General features: G+C 51.7%; 1 protein-coding gene across 1 annotated transcript; it reads right to left on the bottom strand.

The window, feature by feature from the left end:
• Positions 1-70: 70 nt before the first annotated feature.
• AARS1 (alanyl-tRNA synthetase 1) lies at positions 71-13,507 on the bottom strand. The gene is made up of 20 exons (XM_010212138.2): positions 13,301-13,507; positions 12,340-12,528; positions 11,389-11,534; positions 9,834-10,025; positions 8,823-8,967; positions 8,171-8,316; positions 7,526-7,634; positions 7,294-7,444; positions 6,769-6,893; positions 6,052-6,196; positions 5,164-5,342; positions 4,531-4,644; positions 3,982-4,188; positions 3,025-3,209; positions 2,753-2,861; positions 2,144-2,257; positions 1,729-1,848; positions 1,037-1,123; positions 402-515; positions 71-259 (listed from the first exon to the last, which is right to left on the bottom strand). Exons 1-20 carry the CDS (start codon positions 13,442-13,444, stop codon positions 74-76), a joined length of 2,907 nt encoding a protein of 968 aa, XP_010210440.2. The 5' UTR covers positions 13,445-13,507; the 3' UTR covers positions 71-73.
• Positions 13,508-19,699: the final 6,192 nt, after the last annotated feature.

Here is a 19,699-nt window from a genome sequence, read left to right as displayed (position 1 = left end):
GCGCGAGCAGCTTTATTGGAGCGGCCTTTTCCCCTCCCCACCGCAAAACCGCTGCTGTCCGCCCCGGCTCCCGTCAGTTCTTCAGCTCGCCCAAGCGCAGCCTCGCAAAGTCCGTGGCCAGCTTGAGAGCCTCCTGCAGGCAGCCCACGTTCTTGCCCGTGGCCTGGGCCGAGACGTCTTTACCGCCACCTTTGCCGTCCATGAGAGCCGACACCTCCTGCACCCACTGGCTGGCCTTGAGGCCCCTCTGCACTGTCTCCTGGAAAAGAGAGGGGAAAAAATGCAGGGAGAGACAGGGTAAAGCGCTGCGGGCACCGTTCAGGGTTGAGGGAGGTGGAGAGAGAACCCCAGGGCCAGCGGTTTGGAGAAGGGTGTGCGCCCGCGCGTGCTCCCTGCGTTACCTGGGGTACTTGACATAGGCAGGTAATTCGGCCAGCCTCGTTATCCACAGCGAAGAGCATGGTGGCAGTCTGGGGCGACTGAGCCTTGAAGAGCTTCAGAGACTCATTCAGTGCCTGCGGGATGAGAGTCGCATCAGCTTGCAGAGAGCCCTGCTCCAACTGTGGTGAGGAGGGTGCCCTCCAAGTGCCCCTTGGATCTGCTCTTAGAGCCCAGGGCTCAGTGAGCTGGGCACAATATTCAGGTCTCTGCGCCCTGTGGCATGGCAGGCAGTATAACAGACAGAAGGGAATCGCTCTGCTGGATTCAAGGGAGGAGGGTGGCTGCTCTGAAGAGGGTAAGAAGGCAGCAAGACTTGACAGGGACATGAAGAAACCAGAAGGGTATCACACTCTCCAATGTGGAGAGGCTACTGAGAATGTCCAGCACCCTCTTAATTTTAAGGAGAATCCTCTGCTCTCAGGAACGGCAAGATGCAGCACAGAGCGCCTGGAGGAGGCTCCCTGGGGAGCAAAGTGTTGCTGACACCGTTGGCTACTAAACGACACCCGGCTGCTCCCTTAGGCTGCCTGCGCTGCCAGATACAGGTGTCAGGGAGAGTGCCAAGTTGTCAGGGAGAGCCCAGACCTTCCCCTACCTTTGCTGAAGCTCCATTTTCCATTTCCATGATTACCAGAGGCTGGTTAGGGTGACTCTCAATGACTTGCTTCGTCTTCTCCAGCACCTGAGAAGAGCAGTGCTTAGACATCGGAGCAGGCACAGGGCAGTCGGACGCAAGGACAACGTAGGCATAATCTACCCCCAGCTATAGGGGGCCCCCAGCTTCTCCTAACACACCCATGGCCTGGCCCTGAGCAGCCCCGCACTGCAGAGCTAGGGGCGGAACGTGCTGGCAGGTGCACGCGTGATGTGCAAGGCAGTAACGCTGCTGTGAGTGGTGGTCCCTCCAGGAAAACCCAACTCAGGAAGAACCTTATACCACACGCATCCTGCACCCACGCCCAGGGGCTCTACACCTAGAATAGGAACATCCCACCTCCCCAGAGGTACTGCAGGTCCTTCACGCCACAGACCAGCAGCAGATGCAGCTGGGCTTAGGACAGGGGGAGCTCACTGCTGCAGAGCACCCTCATCACTGAAAACTGATGCAGAGGGTGGGCCAACCTCTGTGCCAAGGAGCAAGAGCCACAGTGAGCCAGGGTCTTGAGGAGAGAGCAGGGTGTCCCCACTGCTCAGCTCCCTTCTGGACTGGGCCGCAATGAAGCTCCCCCAAAGGAGCCTGCCACAGGCCCTCTCTCAAACTGCCTTTGATTCCTGCACAGGGCTTACTCGCTTCTGGATGTTGGCTTTGCTTGCCCGGTCCAGGTCATCCATAACCTTCTTGAGTGCTTTAACAGCTTCTCTCAGCTCATCTTTCTGCCACTGCGGGACAACAGCAGTGGCCAGCATCTGCAACACAGGGAAGAGATGAGCGACTACGACATGGACCACACTGCAACAACCTTGACTGCTAGAGCTCAGTAAGCCACCCCTCCCTGTGCCCAACAGCTTCAGAGAGGAGGTGCTGGCTGTGGCATCCACAAGATGCTTCTGCTTTGCTTGTGTTCCACAAGTCCACCAGCCATTACACCCATGCAGCTGAGACCGAGTGACCTCAGACACCCTCTAGGAAGACACAGAGGCAAGAACCTGAACTTGGATCTTGTTACCACCAGCCACGGGTGGCAGTTGAGGTCCCACTCACCTCACTGAGATCTGCAATCTCCTTCTGCACATCCTTGTTGGGAGCTGTCTGGACTTTCACTTTGGCATCTAGGTCAGCCAGCAATTTCTTGAGGCTGTCTACTTTTCTGAGGGCCTAGCAGAAGAAAAACCAAGTCATGTTTCATAGGGAGCGTTACCAAGTGGAGACTTGGTCAGCGCCATATGTCACAGGTCCAGGTGTGGAGGCTCCTTGCCATTCCCACACTCAGTGGGGTGCACAGTACCAAGGCTTGAATAAATCCGGACATCTGCCACCCCAGAACCTCTAGATCTGCAGCCCATTTCGCAAACCAACAGGAGTTTATCCCACAGCCACCTCTGGGACCCACCTTGTGCCCAGCTGAGGTTCCCCCCTCTCTCCTCTGTGTCACAGGTAGCAGCCTTCACTGACAGCAGTGTCCTTTGCCGTGACAGGGCTGGTGGAGTTCAAGCCATAAGTCCCTTAGTACCTCATTCTGATACTCCATGACACCAAGTTATCCCAGTAGGAATACTGGTCAAACTGCCCTGGAAGGATTCTTGGCACAAGGTTACCGCATCTGTGCTGTGCACGGCTGTTACAGCGGATCATCTCCTGCCTCTCCCTCACCTTTCGAGCCTCAGCTCCAGTGACTGCGACTATCCTTCGGATGCCTTTAGCAATTGCTTCTTCTGACACAATCACGAAGGGGCCAGCGTGGCCGGAGTTCTGCAAGTGCCTTTTGAAAGAATCCAGACACAAACCCACAGGAGAGTTAAAAATCACTTTCCTTTTTTTTTTTCCTAGCAGATAGCAGCATAGCAACAAAAAATACAGCCTTGCAAAGAGATGCAGCAAGGGTGGAGACAGGACTCAACTCAGCTGTTGTAATGGATACTCACGTCCCGCCGCAGAACTCAATAGAAGCGATGGAGCCTGCGGGGCCGGAGGGATCAGCCAGCAGCTCCTCCACGGGGATGCCGATGGAGACCACGCGGACAGGATCGGGGTAGGTCTCGTCAAAAACAGCCCGCAAGCCCTGGATAGCTTTGGCCGCTGCGAGAATGCAGTCCTTGGCGTACACGGTCTGTGGAGGACAGGAAAGGGGAGCAGATAAGAGCTGGTCCTGTCAACTGTGAGCAAAGGCCCTGCATTCCCAAGGAACCCTGGCTTCTTCTGAAAGATCCCAAAAAGGAAAGTTCTGGGCCTCACAGGAGCCACAGGGATCCCAGATTGATTAAGAAGTGCCCCTTAGTTCTCATAACTAACACAACATTAGAGCAAGCAAGGAATTACTGGAATAATTCAGTCCTGGAGAGGTCTCAGAACTGGTGAAGACAGCAAAGTATCACTCAAAACCCTTTGAGATGATGGTGATCTGTGCACCATGCTGTATCAGTAGCTCAGCAGATTCCTGCTGGGCCAAACTTCCAGCATCTCAGATCATCCAAAAACTTGATCCAAGGCATTTTTTCCTGAGCATGTCCATATCCAGTCAAACACAAGGACTGACCACACAGAGCCAGTCCACATGATCAGTGGGAAATGGTGACCTAAGCAGAACTTATCTTTGCCCCAAAACACTGTGAGGAATAGCACGGTGACAAACATAGATCCACGTTACACCACGCACTGCAGTCACAGGGAAAGGAAAGCACTGAATGAATGGGATTCACACCAGACTCCCTCTGAAAACTGGTGCCCCAGCCATTCCCTGAGGCCAGTTCAGATGTGGTACCAAGCCTGTGCTTGAGTTTGCCAGGAAAACGATGGGAATCTTCCTCCAGGACTGCAGCAAGTGAACTGACTGAGTACTTCCCAGCCCACAAGGCCCTCCTGAAGCTGGCAGCCATACTCACCTTTTCTTCCCCGATTATCTGGTTGGCAATCCCTTCAACTTTCTTGATCTCCTGCGTAGACAGGGCTCCCTTGGCTGTGAAGTCAAACCGCAGCTTGTCGGGTGCAACCAGTGACCCTCTCTGGTCAGCCTCCCCCAGCACTGAGCGCAAGGCGAAGTTGAGGATGTGGGTGGCTGTGTGGTTGCTCATGACTGACCTCCGCCTGGTCTGCAGGAGGAAGGCACTGTTAAACGGGGCCTTGCACCACAGAGCCTCTAGCAGAGGAAACGGTTTATTGAACAGCTTCAGGAGAAACCTGAACCAGCTTGAGGTGACCAGAAACAACTCGTCACACTCACTGCCCTGCAGTCTTGACTTAGGGAGCAGGACAATCCCCAACCAGTTTGAGTGGAGGTAGCCAAATGCCAGGCAGAAGGGCCAGAGGAGCCAAGCTACTGCCTGCACCATGTGCTGCAGAGAGGACAGACTCATCCCAGAGCAGCACCAAGGGGACAAAATGAGATAAAACCTTCCTGGGATGAGAGAGGAAGCCACCATGTCTTAACTCACCTCATCAATAGACAGATGGACTTGATCTCCTACTTTCAAGCTCCCATAGATAGTTCCCATGTGAAGCACATACCCTCCTCGGACTTGCACGTTCTTCACTGTGAACTCTGTTTTCTATAGAAAGAGGGAAACACACTCAGTGAGCAGTGTGAGACAGGTCAAGGCAGGGGACAGGTCGTCCAGCCAGAGGCCTCGACTGCAGCTGGAAAAGCCTGGACTGGTGTGTGCAGTAGGAGCAAGCTAAGCACCCCCAGGCAGAGCATGCAGGGCTGCAAAGCAGAGCTGAAGTGAGAGCAGTTAGGGGGTGCAGCAGAGCTGAACGAGCTCCTCACCTCATGGTGCGAAAGCACCATCCTGCAGCACAGCTGTCCCAACCACACTGCTGCAGGCACCACATCCTGATGACAGCCAAAAGCTGCAGCATGATGTTCAGAGAAGCCTCCCAAGAAGCAGGGGAGCAAACCCCAGCACACTGAGCCTTGCCGCACGCCCAGGGACACCGCTGCAAAGCCTGATGCCTACCATGGGTGTGGAATGGCTCGAGCTTACTCGACACCTTCCTCCTCCCTGCACACACCCGCCCAGGCCCTAGCTCAGGCTGAGCCTGTGGATGAGGCTTTCGAGCCCACTCACGTCCTCCCCGCTGGCGTCGTCCTTGACCATGTAGCCCTCGTCATAGATCTGCCCGCCCTGCTCAGCGTAGAAGCAAGTGCGATCCAGTACTAGCCCACACTCCTGGCCAGTGGATACTTCCTCCACAAACTTCTTCTCCCTGCGGATGGCTTTCACTGTGGCCACGAGACTCCCAAAATCTGTCACCGGGAGGACAGACAGTGTCAGTAGAATCAGAAAACCTTGCAGACACCGTGTAGAAGCAGAACTTCATAGGAAAGGCTCCCAGCTATTGCACAAGCTCAAGGCAGCTAAACACGTAACGGGTGTAAAGAGGAAGAACTAAGGCAACATTTAGCTGGGGAAGAGGGAATCCAATTGGGCCGTCCGACGCAGGGAATGACACTTCGTCCCCACCTTCTGCAGGACAAGTCAGCCGCATGCGTGGCTAAGAGCTGGGGCTTCCTGGCTCTACAGCAAATTAGAGAATTAGGAGCAAGAGCCAAAACCAGCAAGTGGGTCAAGGGCACTAACAGACCGAGGAGCATCTGCAAAGTTGCGTGGCACTGGCAAGGGTCATGTGGAAATGGAGACACTGCAGTGTGCAGAGAAGAAGCTGCAGGGAAGAGGAGTTCCCTTAAGTCTCTCTGATCAGCTTGGCAGGAACTGATGTGAACAGTCCCTAGAACAGCCCTTGAGCAGTCTGCATTTCTCTTCCTCTGCTCCATTTATTACAAATGCGTTATTCACACGCACACCAGTCCCACCTCCATGTCTCAAGGAAGGTGAGCCCCAAGGGGCCCTTGCTGAGGTTCATGCCAGGAAAACCTGACAAAGCAGCTCCTGCCTGTGAGAGGTGTGAGGAAAGATCTGAGAGCAAAGGGTGGTTCTGAGAAGGCTTTATCATACCATAGGCACCGCTTGGATCCGAAATATAGCTGTATTTCGGCGAGTCATCAGTCACCTCCAGCCCTCGGGCCCTTAGCTCTTCGATGGCATAAATGTCCAGCATGAGGAGGTCCTCCCCTCCAGCACCCTTGCCTTGGGATTTCAGCTGCAAGTGAAAAACACAAGTTTGAGAGAACCCACTTCAGTGCTGGCGTGCGCACATCAGCCTGGACACGCGCCTGGGTCAGAGCTATAATGGGGCAAACACCCGTCACCAGCCAGAGAGCTCCCACCTCTTCTGGCTTCAGAGCAGGCTGCTCCCACACTACCAGAAGGCAGCCAAAGCAAGTCTAAGCCCAGCACAGGCCAGCTCATCTATGCCACTCTGTGTTGCTGTATGTGTCAGGAAATGCATCCAAGCTACCAGGCCTGACAGGAGACTCCACTCCTCAGACAAGGAGGCCCAGGACTTCCATGGGGACAAAGGGAGTTGTTCCCAGGACCTCATTAATTCTGTCTGCAGACTGAGCTCTAGGCCTACAATATTAGTGCACAAACAGAGCCCCAGCTGCACAGAAAAGGCACATCCCGGAGTCTAGTGTTGTGCTCTGGACCCTACAGAGGACAACTAGGGTGTGAGTGTACACATAGGAACAGAGCAGACTGATGAGCACAAGCTTAGAGGAAGGGGCTCCTCCCGGCATCCTCTCGGACCAGCTCCCCAGAGCTGCTGGCTACCTGCGCGTTTTTCCGCTCTTCTTCAAAGCCCTCCATATCCACGACGAGGCCCTTCTCCTCGGCGATGAGCCCAGTGAGATCCACAGGAAATCCATAGGTATCGTAGAGCAGCCAGGCAGTGTCACCTGCAGAGGAAAAGCAGAGCAGTCAGCACTCCTGTACCAGGAGCCATCACTCCTCTCCCTGCTCTCCGACTGGCTGGCCCACCCAACTAGCTCTGTGCTACGGCAGTCAGTAGTTGGCAGGGTAGAAAACTCGTCTCTGGTGAACATGGATACCCGACAGGCTCTTCACTGGCAGGATCAGGGGCAGAGATCACACTACCATGTTGCCTGGGCAGATGCAGATCTGAGCAAATGAACACAGAGGGGAGAAAATGGGGTGGCCCTGCTCTGAGCAACAGGCTCTTGACTCCAGCTTTCTCCTCCACACCCTCCAGCAGCTCCTAGTCCACCTGGGCCCTGACTCAGTCCCAAAGCATAAGCACTTCTTGGCACATTTGGAAAGGAGAAGTCTCAGCCTTACCAGGGATGCTTTTACTGTCTCCCAAGCTCTGAATTTTCCTGTCCAGGATGCGACGTCCTCTGCTGAGCGTTTTTAGAAATTGATCCTCTTCTTCATTGATGATGTCCTTCACCATATCTGGGTCCTTCTTCAGCTCAGGGAAGGCATCTCCCTGCAGACCCAAGGGCATTAATCCTTCAGCATGGTGCTCTGCACATGCTGGCAAATACAGCACAGTGGGAAGAAAACTCACCAGTGACTGCACCACCACATCAACCAGAGTAGCAAAGAAGCCCTTGGGGGCATTGAGTTTCTCGTGGGAGTAGCGCACAGCCCGTCGGAGAATCCGTCTCAGCACATACCTAGGGGAGAGCAGAGCCCCTCACGCAAATATTGCACCTCCAGTTCATTCCCACCAGATCCCTCAGCACCCACCTACTGGCATCCCCTCCCTGGAGGGAGAATGCAGGGTTCTTCCCCCTCTCTTCACATTTTCTCGCGAGTAACTGCTCATGGCAGCAGCAAGCCAGAGGTGAAGGTGAATGGGGCAGCCCCATTTCTCAGATACACTAGGTGCCCGCTGCACCCCAGCCCAAACATTGCTGCTTTTTTGACAGCAGCACTGCTGCAAACAGTGCTTTGTATCTACTTGTCCACAGTGATCCTCCCTGGGGGTCGATATAGTGGCACTCCCTGTAGCACTCAGGCTGCAGTGTCTTCATCTTTTAGGGGACTCTGCTGCAGGGTTTTTAACAGTGTCAAACACAGTGTGGCAAACACCCCTTTATCTACTGCTTCAGCGACGCTTTCAGACATTTCAAGGAGACACAATAGCCTAACTTCCCCCAACAGGGAAATGTGTTGAACAGACCACAGACAGCACAGGCTCCCTTCTTACCCTCGGCCAGTGTTGTCAGGTCTGCCCCCATCAGACAGGGCCAGCGTGATGGTCCGCGCGTGGTCAGCGAGCACACGGTAGGCCATGTCTATGCCATCTGCGTCGTCAGCCCCAACCTGCCCCATGTAGGGCCTGGCACCAGTGCCCTGTGCAGGGAGAAGGCAATTGGCATGGGGTGGGGATCAGTGAGGTGGCAGAACTGCAGGGAAAGTAGCTCCCAGGCCACCCTGATCCCCTTTCCCAGGGCATAGGAATAGGGTGCTCCTCTTGGAAGGTGAGCTGATGTTCCCAGGAAGATGGAGACCTGCTGGACTCTGCATGGTGCCAGGATGACCAGAGCAAAAGGGAGACAAGAGTCAGTTTATCACAGGAGTGCATAACCAGGACAGCTCACAGGAAATATCTAGGAAATCTGCACTCTCATATCCCTCATTCTCCTCTGGAAATGTGCCTCAAGGCAGCAATCAGTGGTCCAGCCTGACTTTCTATCTTCAGCAAGGTAGAAATCTGCAAAGTTCACTACAGCTGAGAAAGTGGAGATCTGCAGACACTATCCCTGGCCAACCACTCCCATGAATCTTCCAGAGAGCTTAGGAAAAGGGGGAAGAGACACAGCTGGGTGAGGCTCCAAGCCCAGACTTCCTGTTCTTACCTTTTGGATGGCTTCAAAGTAAGGAATGAAAAGGTCAGTGTCATAGTTGGACATCTTGTTCTGCAGCACAGAAACCAGCCTCTCCAGACCCATCCCAGTATCAATACTCTTCTTCGGAAGAGGTTTCAGACTCCCATCAGCTTCCCTGCCAAAGCCAAAAAGGAAGAAAAGCCATTACGGATGGGGGCAATGCAGACTTGGCAATCGCTCTTCTCATCTCCATGTTGTTCTGTAACATTTATGGGACAGGCCAACATGCAATTCCCACACAGGGGAACTTTGATAATATCTAATAAACAAGATCCTCAACAACCTTAGCCCAGATCAGGATGGCATCTCTTTCCTACCTAATCCCCACCAGTGAGTTGAGGAAACATTCTGGATTTGCCCCTCAAACCAGGTGTGAGCAACCTCTTCTGTTCAGGTTTGCTGCAGGACAGAGCATTGCAAATCACACAGCTCCAGGACAAAGAGGAATGGTTAATAATTCCAATCCTGTTGACCGCAAGGGCCTCATGGGAGTTGGGAAGACACTGAAGGGTGATCCCAAAGGACTGAATGAAGAGCCAGGCTCCTATGGGTGCCCCCAGGTCAGTGACAGTGTGTCCAGCCTCCAAATAACTCAATTGTTCTCACTTCTCAGTGGTGCAATACCAGCTCAGAAGCTTGTACAACATCTAAACCGCTGGGAGATGTTCTTAGGTACAGGAATGAAGCCATAGCAAGAGCAAGGCAATAAAGAAACACCTGTGTCAGAGGGCTGAGAGTGGCCACACTGCTAAGTTGGGTGAATCATAACAAGAGAGGAGGCTAGTGGCTAATGGCACTCTACATGTTTAATGAGGAGCAGCACGCATAAACACAGGACTCACAGTTCACCCTCACTCCCCATTCAGCAGCTCAGAAGAAAAATGGGCATGAGAAATTGTGCTAAGAGCTGTCACTAACTGCACAGCCTGAGCAACTTCCCATGCAAAGCCAGAGCTGCCTGGAGGTTCAGGGCTCACCCACCTGTTGAACTGTATGAACACCAGGTTCCAGATCTCCAGGACATTGGGATCATCCTGATTGACCAGGTGTGAAGCATCTCTGTCCCCGATCCGGTCGTAGTGGATCTCGCTGCAAGGGCCGCAGGGGCCCGTGTCTCCCATTTCCCAGAAGTTATCCTTCATATTGCCAGGCAGAATCCTGCTCTCATCCAGCCTGTAACAGGAAACTTTTGTTGAAGAGGCTTATGGCAAAGCAGGAATCCCCGGAACTGAAGATTATACCAAACAAATCTCAGTTCAGCAAGTTCCTGAGCAAGCAGAAGAGCAGCCAAGGTCCTGAGACAGATCCATTCAAGAGCCCGATTCCCAGGCTCCTACCGTCTACTCACCTCCCTGCTGAGGAGGACCAGGCAAGCAGCAGCACCTGGCTCCTGCCTCGGCAAATAGAAGCCTGCAGAACTTCTCAGTGAAGGCCCAGTCAGGAGCACAAGTGGATATCTGGCTTTAACACATGCTGGGCGGGTTGGCCCAATGGTCTAGCTCTGTGTCCCTGGGTCCATAGCACATTTCAGAGAGGTCAACAGCCACAAGAGCAAAGGCATTTCATTGCCTTTGACGGCAATGTTGGCAGGCCCACAGCTTGACTGCTACGTGCAGTTCTGCTTTCCACAGCTCAGGGAGGATGAGGCACAGGCACAGAAAGAACAGAGAAAGAAACTAAAGCTACCTAGTGGTGGAATGTTTGCTTTACGAAGAGAAGCTAGAAATTCTAAGAGTCTTCAGTCCGGAGGGGAAATGGCTGAGGATATGATTAAGAGTTACGAAAATCCAACAGGCTCAAGAGGAGGATCAGGCACACTCCCCATGCAGCTGGGAGTGCAAGTCCCTTATTAAATCTATCCCGTTCAATCCCTCACAACTCTGAGCGCCAGCCACAACCAGGCCTCCTGCTCTTCTTGATCACCATCTCCTCCTGCTGCTGTCAGAGGCAGCATATGGCACTGAAGAGCTTGTTGGCCTGACCTAGTGGGACACTTCTTACGTTCTTAAGCTTATTCAAGAGATTTTGAAATGAAAGATCTAGGGCACAGCTCTTAGTCTCTTCCACCTAATCCAGTGCTTCCCTTTGGCTTGGCAGCTCCACCACCCTGCAAACACACCAACTCTGCTAAAAGTTCCTGTTACAAGTACTCTGCCTCATAAGGCACATCGCCCTTCTCTGAACAAAGGCAGATAGTTTAATAAGTTGCAAAAAATTAGAGATTTTTTAATGGGAGAAAGCGTCTGTCACAAAAAAAAATGGTTCTTTGAGTGTTTGAACACAACTTCCAGATGCCTTCCTTGGTTTACATGTCCTCTCAATTCAAACCCACCTTCCTCAATAGTTTAGACCACCTGCACGTGATGGCTAAATTGGACAGAGCTACCAGCACTTGGATGTACACTTGTGCTGGGGACAAGCAGACCCAGAGACGTGTAGTCTCTCCGAGCCACAAAGGCAGCCTCCAGCAGTGCCCGTCTGATGCCTTCCCTATTGCTCACCAAAACACACAGCCTCCTTGCTTGAAGGATCTTACCCCAAATCCAGCCAAATCTGCTTGCACTCCAGGTCTGGCTGCAGTCCTGCAGCTTCATTTCCACCAAAGTAAGTGACATAGAGTCTTTCAATGGGGATGCCAAACTCCTTGGTGAGAAGGTCCAGAGCCAGTTTACAAGCAAGTTCCTGCAGAGGGAAAGATGAGGTGAGCAAGTGAAAGCAAACAGAGCTTCGCTTCAACATTCAGTATCTGCCCATGCAGGTTGCTGTACTCACTACCTGACTATGACCTGTCCAGGGAGTCTCTCAGGCATGCAGAAACTTTCCATGCCTGACTTGGGGCCATTCAGAAAATCAGGAAACTAGCCTCCACACAACTATTCAGACAAGCGAGTCCAGAAGTCTCCCTGTGCTAGCAGCTCTAGCAAATGAGAACTGGACTACAAGAACTTGCCCAGTTGTTACGAGAAATACGCAGTGCACAAGGATTATCTCATATAGATTCCCGAGGCAGCCAAATTAGCTCCTAGCAGGTTTTCTGCCTAAAAGAGTCCAAGGCCTCTCAAATCTGGGGCTATTCTGTATTCTTAACAACCCTTTTATGAAGCTGAATCAACTCTAGCAGGAAGCTTGGGCAAGGACTTTACCATGTTGTCACTGCTCCTGTTTGAGATCCATCACAGTCACAGCATACGCTGCTTGTCACGGCTCCAGGGCAGTCACTAAAACCTCTACCTGAAAACTCCAAACTAGCAGTGATTTTTAATCAGCTTTCCATCATTAAGTAATCAATCTAAAAACATCCTGCAGCATGGAGTTTTTCCTCCACGCTCATTTATTCCAAAGGAGCCCAATGTGCCTTAGGAACCTTTGGAACCACTCCAAATCAAGATTATTTTAATTCCTCTTGGCCCATTTGTATGACAAACACTCTGCTGAATTTGCAAAGAAAAGCAATTTTGTGCAAAAGATTCAGAGCTGCCAATTCTACCTTGAAATAATCCCCAAAGGACCAGGACCCCAACATCTCGAAGAAGGTGTGGTGGTAGACATCCTTTCCCACGTCATCCAGGTCGTTGTGCTTGCCCCCAGCTCGGATGCACTTCTGAGTGTTGGTAGCTCTGTTCAGTTTGGCGAGCGGGTGCGAGGGGTCGATAGTATTGAGGAAGATTGGTTTGAACTGTGAGGAAAGAGGGGAGAGAAGCCTAAGCCAAGGAAGACATTGTAAGCTCATTTACCAATGTTGCAAGTTACAGCAAGGCAGGGGGTGTTATCCATCTCATGATATGTCACCAGCCTGGACATAGGTGGGACCATTCAGAAACACCAAGCCTGCTGTCTCCTGCACCGGAGAAGGTGCAGAACTCCTGTTCCTGGAGCACACTGAGTCCCAAAAGGGATTTCCAAAGGGGCAGGAAGTAGCCAGATTCCCAGCTGACAATAAAATCAGTGTTGACCTCCTATGAAACACCTTCAGCAATCCAGGCCCAAACAACGCATTTTAAGTTATTAGTCATCTGTGCAGGTTTCCTCATGCGCTTATTTGCAGCACTAGTTGTGGTCTAAAGGGTCAAGGGAGGGATGCTGGCAGTGCTCCTGTGGCTGCAGTCAGCCCAGCAGACAAGGGAAGCTCTCCCTGTGTTTCTGCCAACTCCGCAATAGTGCAGGGGACTCCAGCAGATGCACCAGCCATCTCGTTGCCACAGGAACGGGCACCAATGCTTTTCCAACAGCCTGCAGAAGAGATTTCTAGTTTGTTTGGAAACTCTGTCAAAGGGACAATTATTAACCTCGCTAAAGCAAAATCAAGAGCAATGTGAGCAAGGTCAGCCCAGCCCCTGGAAGGTGAAAAAAGGATTCCCTGCAAACTAAAGCATTTACAGAGCCAGCCACACCTGGTGAGGGGCCACCCAAGAGCTGAAAGGCAAAAGCAAACGGAGTGGGAATCCTACCTGATTCATTCCGGCGTTGGCGAAGAGCAGCGTGGGGTCATCCAGAGGGATGGTGGAGGAAGAGTGCACGTAGGTGTGCTGGTTCTCCTGGAAGAAGGCGATGAAGCGCCGCCGGATCTCACTGGCTGTCAATGGACCTGCCATCTTGGCGCTGCCGAGGGCAGGCGGGAGGGCGCAGCTGGGCCTCGCTGCAGTCTGAGGGGACAGCAAGGGACAAGGCTGTGACACCGACACGTCAGGGTGGCGACATCAGGCCCACCGCCCTGCCCCACGTTTGCGGTACCCGTAAATCCGCCCCAGACCACCCCGCACAGTGCTGGTGGCCGGAGGGCGCCGACCTCCCCGCCCGCCTCACGGGAACGTCCCTCACCCCACACCGCAGCCCCCACGTTACCGCCGCGGCCCCTCGCTCTGCGCCACCGGCCTCGCCGCAGCGGCCGCCCCGCCCTCGGCGCCGGGCGCCGTTCACCGATTGGCTGCCGGTGCCGTCGCTCGGGAGAGGCATCGCCTTTCGATTGGCTAGAGCCGCCGTCGCTCGGGAGAGATGCTGCTCCCTCCCCTTTCCCGCCGGCTGATGCAATGGCGGGACACGCGGCCACGTGACACGGCCGGGCAGAAGCCGGGCAGGGCGCCGCCATTTGAGGCGCGACGGGCGGTGCCAGTCCGGATGTAGTGTCCCCTGGAGGGCGGCGGGTGCCAGGAGGCCTGTCCCATCTCGTCCCCACAGCAGCCAGTTTGGCCCCTTTTGGAGCCTCTCGGCCTTCAAGCTGTGTTTTCAGAGCCCTGGTGCATCTGCGCTGCGCTCTGCTTTGGTCATGGTGGCTGTTGCCTTGGCCAACAGTTGGCTCTTTCCAAAGGCCACTTGCTGCTTGGCCTCCTCAGCTTTGCAGTTGCAGACATTACCACCAGTTCTGGTCCTCTGGTGTCCTTTCTCCCGTGCCTGTTTTCTCCTTCCGAAGGAGCCTGGAAAGGCAAAGTGGAAACTCCAGTCACGTTGGTTCCTAATGGGACCTCTGCTCCAGCAGCTATTTTGCAGGAAGATAGCAGCAGGAATGGGCAAGTCTGCACAGGGCAATCACTTGCGTGGCAGGTTACGCCCACAAGAGGCACCTCCTGCCATGCACCAGGGTCTGACACCAGTCATTCTCCCCGAAACACATCCAGCACAACTACTCTTGTGGAGGCCATCATCTTGCCACCAAGATGGAAGGAATCACTGCTGCTTCTTCCCATGATCTCTGTCACCTGAAAGCACATTTTTTTTTCCAAATCTTGCTGCCCCTCTACCATTTAGCAGCTGGTGGCTGAAGCCAGAGTATTTCTCTGGCGAGTGCCAGGTCTGAAATTATGGAGATCCTCAAGAATTAGCCAGCTCTGTCTCCTCTGACTGGCCGAGCACGGCCATCCAGCAGATGTGCTTTTGGACACGTTCAGATGTGACAGACTCATCCCCACTGCTCTTATTTCCTCCTCAGTCTTAAGCTCAGGTTTCCCCAAACCTTGGGCTAAACATAGTCAATTCTGTTGAGACTTTTTATGTGGCTACTTTCAGCGTGTTACTCACTTCTCCCTTCCCCAGATCCAGGCCTCCGAGCTGGTTTTGGCTCCGGGAGCCTTGGCTTAGCAGGGGCGTGTGGGCCTGATAGCCTCCCTGCTTGGTGCTCCGGCAGGGAGAAGGGTGGTAGCCGCAGCCTTGGGGCACTGGCCGCCATGGACCAGCAATGCTGGCTCCTGGGTGCTCCGAGGGAAATGGTTTGTAAAAGCTGAGCCAGATTTCAGGCCTGTTTAGGTCTCTTGATTTCTGGTTGCCTTTCAAGTGTTCTTCCAAGCACTGAATGGCGGTGACCCTTCAGCGGCTACAGGGGTTTGGGGAGCTGGGGTTGTAGGGAAGGAATCAAGTCTTGGGAAACTGGGTAACACTGTCAGGTCCTTGCTCACCGTGTCGAGCTGCTGGGGAGCTCCCGGCCCACCAGCTTTCCCTGGGGCAGTTGAGGGGCCAGGGCTGCCACCGTCACTGTCACCATCCCCGTGGGAGCCCAGGCCACACCCTGGGCTGTTCCCAGGCTCCGGTTGGCGTGGAGCAGTCAGAAATTTCGCTGGGCGCAGCCAGTTTGTCACCACCCTGCGCACGGAATAGATGGCGGCGCTGGCTCAGAGCGTCCTGGTGACGGGCTCCAACCGGGGCATCGGGCTGGAGCTGGTGAGGCAGCTCGCCGTGAGCCCCCGGCCGCCCCGGCACATCTTTGCCACCTGCCGCCAACCCGATGGACTGAGCGGGAAGGTCAGTGTTGGGAGCAGGGCATGGGGACGGCCCCAAGCGGGGTGAGCGAGGGGGAATTCACAGATCCTGGGCTGGGACAGCTGCGTGGTCCTGCATCTCGGCGGCCTGGCCATGCCCTTGGTCCCCAAGACCATCTAACCCCAGCTCCATCACTTCATTTCCAGGCCCTGAGAGAACTGGCTGCCCAGCACCCCTGCATCAAACTGGTCCAGCTAGGTATGGAGCAATCTTCTTCCTTGTGCTGGGCGCTGTCTCTAGCCCTCTGTTTTCCTTGGGGCTTGGGGACAACTTTGTTAGACACATTGCCTTCACGCTGGCAGGCAGGGAAGAATCCATGAACATCTGGGCCCACTCCCGACCTCCCCAAGCAGCGCTCTCCTCTGGAACAGCCAAACCAGCTTCAGAGGCAGGCGGAGGTGGGTCCGGACAGCTCGACCAAGCAAGTTTTATGGGGCAGGTACGACATCAGTCCCCAAAAGTGCTGAATACGGTGCCTGAGCACCATAGCTTTTTGGGTCATGACGCATAGGTTCACAAACCAAGGCAAGACAGGGTGCAGCATTCAACGTTACTGGGCAGCAGAAGGATCGTTTGGAAGTGACCGTGATCACCCTTTCTTTTGCTGCTGGCAAAAAGAGGGAGAAGAAATAGGCTAAAAGGATGCATATGGGAAATCTGACCTCATGTTGGTGTTGGTAGCACAGATTGATGCTCAGTGCAAAGGCACATCTGGGTTTGGGATGTTTGCAGGGTTGGACCAGAGAGGTTTCCTGTCCCTTTGAAAGTTGGCCAGATTTGGTGGCCTTTGTCAGCAGACCTGGGGGGCAGCAGGAGAAGGCAGTGAACAGGCCTGGACAACACAGGGGCTTGCAATAAAAAAGAGAGATAAGACAGAAAGGCACTTTACACATGCAAAGATAAGCTATTGATCTCCCATGCTGCCAGGCAAGATGTAAGGTGCAGCATTAAATAAGCAGCAGGTGCCGCCGTGTGGTTTCCTGCAGGGGAGTCTTGGGGAGGCAGACAGTAGTGTCTAGGAGAGCCTAATCTGTTCAAGGGTTTTTTTTTTTAAAGAGCTGGTATTCAATAAATAAAAAGAGGGAGCACTTGCAGTACAGTTTTCGCCTCTGTAATCATGGAAATGAGAAACAGCCAGGGCTCGTTCCCACAGTACTTCCTTTGGGAGAATAAGGAAACTGAATCAAGGAAAAGCAAATAGCATATCGTTTCTGCCTACCTATCTGTATGTTAAAATACAAATCAACTCAAAAGTAAATGTGCATAATTTCTTAAGAAATTTCTGAAATCAGTCTTTACTAGAAACAGGCAGTGGTTTTTTTTTTTTCTTTTTTCTTTCATAATACTAGAAATAAAATACCTTCTTCATAATTAAGTCACCTTTAAAAATGACCTGAGATTGCCAGCTGGTCGTTTGTGATGCAAAGAGCAAACTTACCCTGCTCACCTGTCTTAAAAGGGAAATCTCAGGGGATGGCCACTAAATTCAAAGCCTTTGCTAAAGCACGTGCAGAAGAGAGCCAAGTCCCAGAATAAAATAAAAACTGATGAAAAAAAAATCATGTAACAACAAAATATATACAAAAAGAGAAGCTGCTCCAAGTGTTCTTTTTCCCTGTTAATAAAAGATCATTTCAAATCACTAAGAGAAATATGCTTTCCAAAAATGGATGCTGGAAACCACTTTTAAAAATGCCTGAAACCTGTCTCTCTTCATTCTGTTTCTCTTTTCCCCCCTTTCTTATCCTTCTCATTTCTTCCACCGCAGCAAAGTTGAGACTCACGGGTGTTAACTTGGCTCGTAGGCAGGAGTTGAGCCAGGGGAAACTGAGTTGGTTGGTTCAGCAAAAGAAACCAGCTCTTCCCACACACCTGGCTTTGCTTCCCCATGCCCTTTGCGTGCTGGGCATGTGGGAAGGCAAACATGTGCTCAGCTATGCAAGTGATATGGGTCTCAAAGTGGCACCAGAATAAGCATGCCATGACTTTTCCTTGTTGCAATGACTCAGCTACTCTGGAGAAATTAATTATTCACCAAAGATGGGGGCAGATCCCTCGTGGTGGAGTGACAGAGCCTGCGACTCAGTTAACTTGTTATCTCCCCCAAAAAAGTGACTCAGGAGTGTGCTGTGCAATGCCCTTGAATCCCCAGGTGAGGCTATGTGCCCAACACGCTGCACACCCCAAAGATGACGGTGCTGTGCAGGGGGTGCCTGGATGAGCCGTCTGGAGAAGGATTTGGGCTTCCAGCAAAACCAGTGCCAACCAAGCAGCACCTGAGTGTGCCCAAGGTCTCCCGCTGGCCCCGAACGCCTCCACGCAAACCTGGTTCAAAATCCAAAATCACAAATAACGTAATGTTGTTTAGGGGAGAAAGTGGCACTGGTTTTATAAGGCAGCAATAATCTTATAAAGACTCCTCCTGCCCTATCGGTAGTTAGTTTGCATAAGGCGGCCCCAAAACAAACTCCCTTATCCAATTCTCCCAAACTATTTTCACAATGCTTTTATGTAGGAGGGAGGAGGCAAGGGCATACAGGTGACAGGCTAAGAAAGAAAGAAAGAAAGAAAGAAAGAAAGAAAGAAAGAAAGAAAGAAAGAAAGAAAGAAAGAAAGAGAGAAAGAGAGAAAGAGAGAAAGAGAGAAAGAGAGAAAGAAAGAAAGAAAGAAAGGCCAGAAAGAAAGAAAGAAAGAGAGAAAGAGAGAAAGAAGAGAAAGAAGAGAAAGAGAGAAAGAAAGAAAGAAAGAAAGAAAGAAAGAAAGAAAGAAAGAAAGAAAGAAAGAAAGAAAGAAAGAAAGAAAGAAAGAAAGAAAGAAAGAAGAAAGAAAGAAAGAAAGAAAAGCCAGAAAGAAAGAAAGAAAGAAAGAAAGAAAGAAAGAAAGAAAGAAAGAAAGAGAGAAAGAAAGAAAGAAAGAAGGAAAGAAAGAAAGAAAGAAAGAAAGAAAGAAAGAAAGAAAGAAAGAAAGAAAGAAAGAAAGAAAGAAAGAAAGAAAGAAAGAAAGAAAGAAAGAAAGAAAGAAGAAAGAAGGAAAGAAAGAAAGAAAGAAAGAAAGAAAGAAAGAAAGAAAGAAAGAAAGAAAGAAAGAAAGAAAGAAAGAAAGAAAGAAAGAAAGAAAGAAAGAAAGAAAGAAAGAAAGAAAGAAAGAAAGAAGGAAAGAAAGAAAGAAAGAAAAGCCAGAAATGAAAGGGCTTTCAAGCATTTTAAGAGCCAACAAGTGCAAAACTGTAGGAAATTGTTTTGGGGAAGATCAATTTAAGCTTGCTAAAAAGCAAAAAAGCAAACAAACAAAAAAACCTTGTCAACCAGATCTGTATCTTCATGTGATTCAAAGATAAACTGAATCTCTCCACCTGATGTTGGCAGCCCCTGTAGCTGCTGCGCAGTGTGGAAAGACTCTAAAGCATAGATATATTGTGTCCCAAAAGGTGATGTCTATCACTGAAATATGGACATCCATTTGGGGTTGGTTCCTAGTGGCAATAAAATATGACATAAATCCAGGAGCCTCCATCTGTAAGGACCAAGAATCTGTGGCAAAAAAAAGCCCTGAGCAGCCAGAAATTCATTGGATATAAAGCAAATGTAGTTAAGTTCCTCTTAAGAGTAGTCTCATGTATCATGAAAAAAAGTGCTGAGTGGCAGTTGCTGGATTTGAAAGAATTAACTTAAAAAAAGTTTTACTTTAGAAATCATCACACTTGAAGTGAAAATATGCATTGTCAAGGCATCCAAGCAATAAGGCTTTACCCATAAGCTCAGCCAGGCGTCCTCCCAAGGGAGTCCTCCCAAGGGACTCATTGTAAACGCTAATCCAGCCAAGCCGATGAGGCCCAGGCTTCTGGGTGAACCCAAAAAGCAAGGAGAAGCTGCCACCCGTTTTAGCACCCTGATCTGCTCCAACCCATGCTGCCTTTTTGGATAACGCTTGTTTAAGAAGAGCAACGCCAGCCACAGCACATTTTTCTGAGGGCACATGAGGGAGGGATGGGGAATTCAGGCTGCTGCCAATTGGAGGTGGGAAGAGGCCGTGGGAACTGTCGGGGCCTTCCTACACGTCCCTTCTTTTTCCCCCCGGCAGACATAGTGAGCTTGCCCAGC

Source organism: Tinamus guttatus, unplaced genomic scaffold (assembly GCF_059628265.1).
Source record: "Tinamus guttatus ecotype Peru unplaced genomic scaffold, ASM5962826v1 Tinamus_guttatus_pri_ptg000323l, whole genome shotgun sequence".
NCBI classification, from domain to species: Eukaryota; Metazoa; Chordata; class Aves; order Tinamiformes; family Tinamidae; genus Tinamus; species Tinamus guttatus.
The sequence above is the reverse complement of the archived record's forward strand: the minus strand, read 5'-3'. Positions and strand labels throughout refer to the sequence as shown.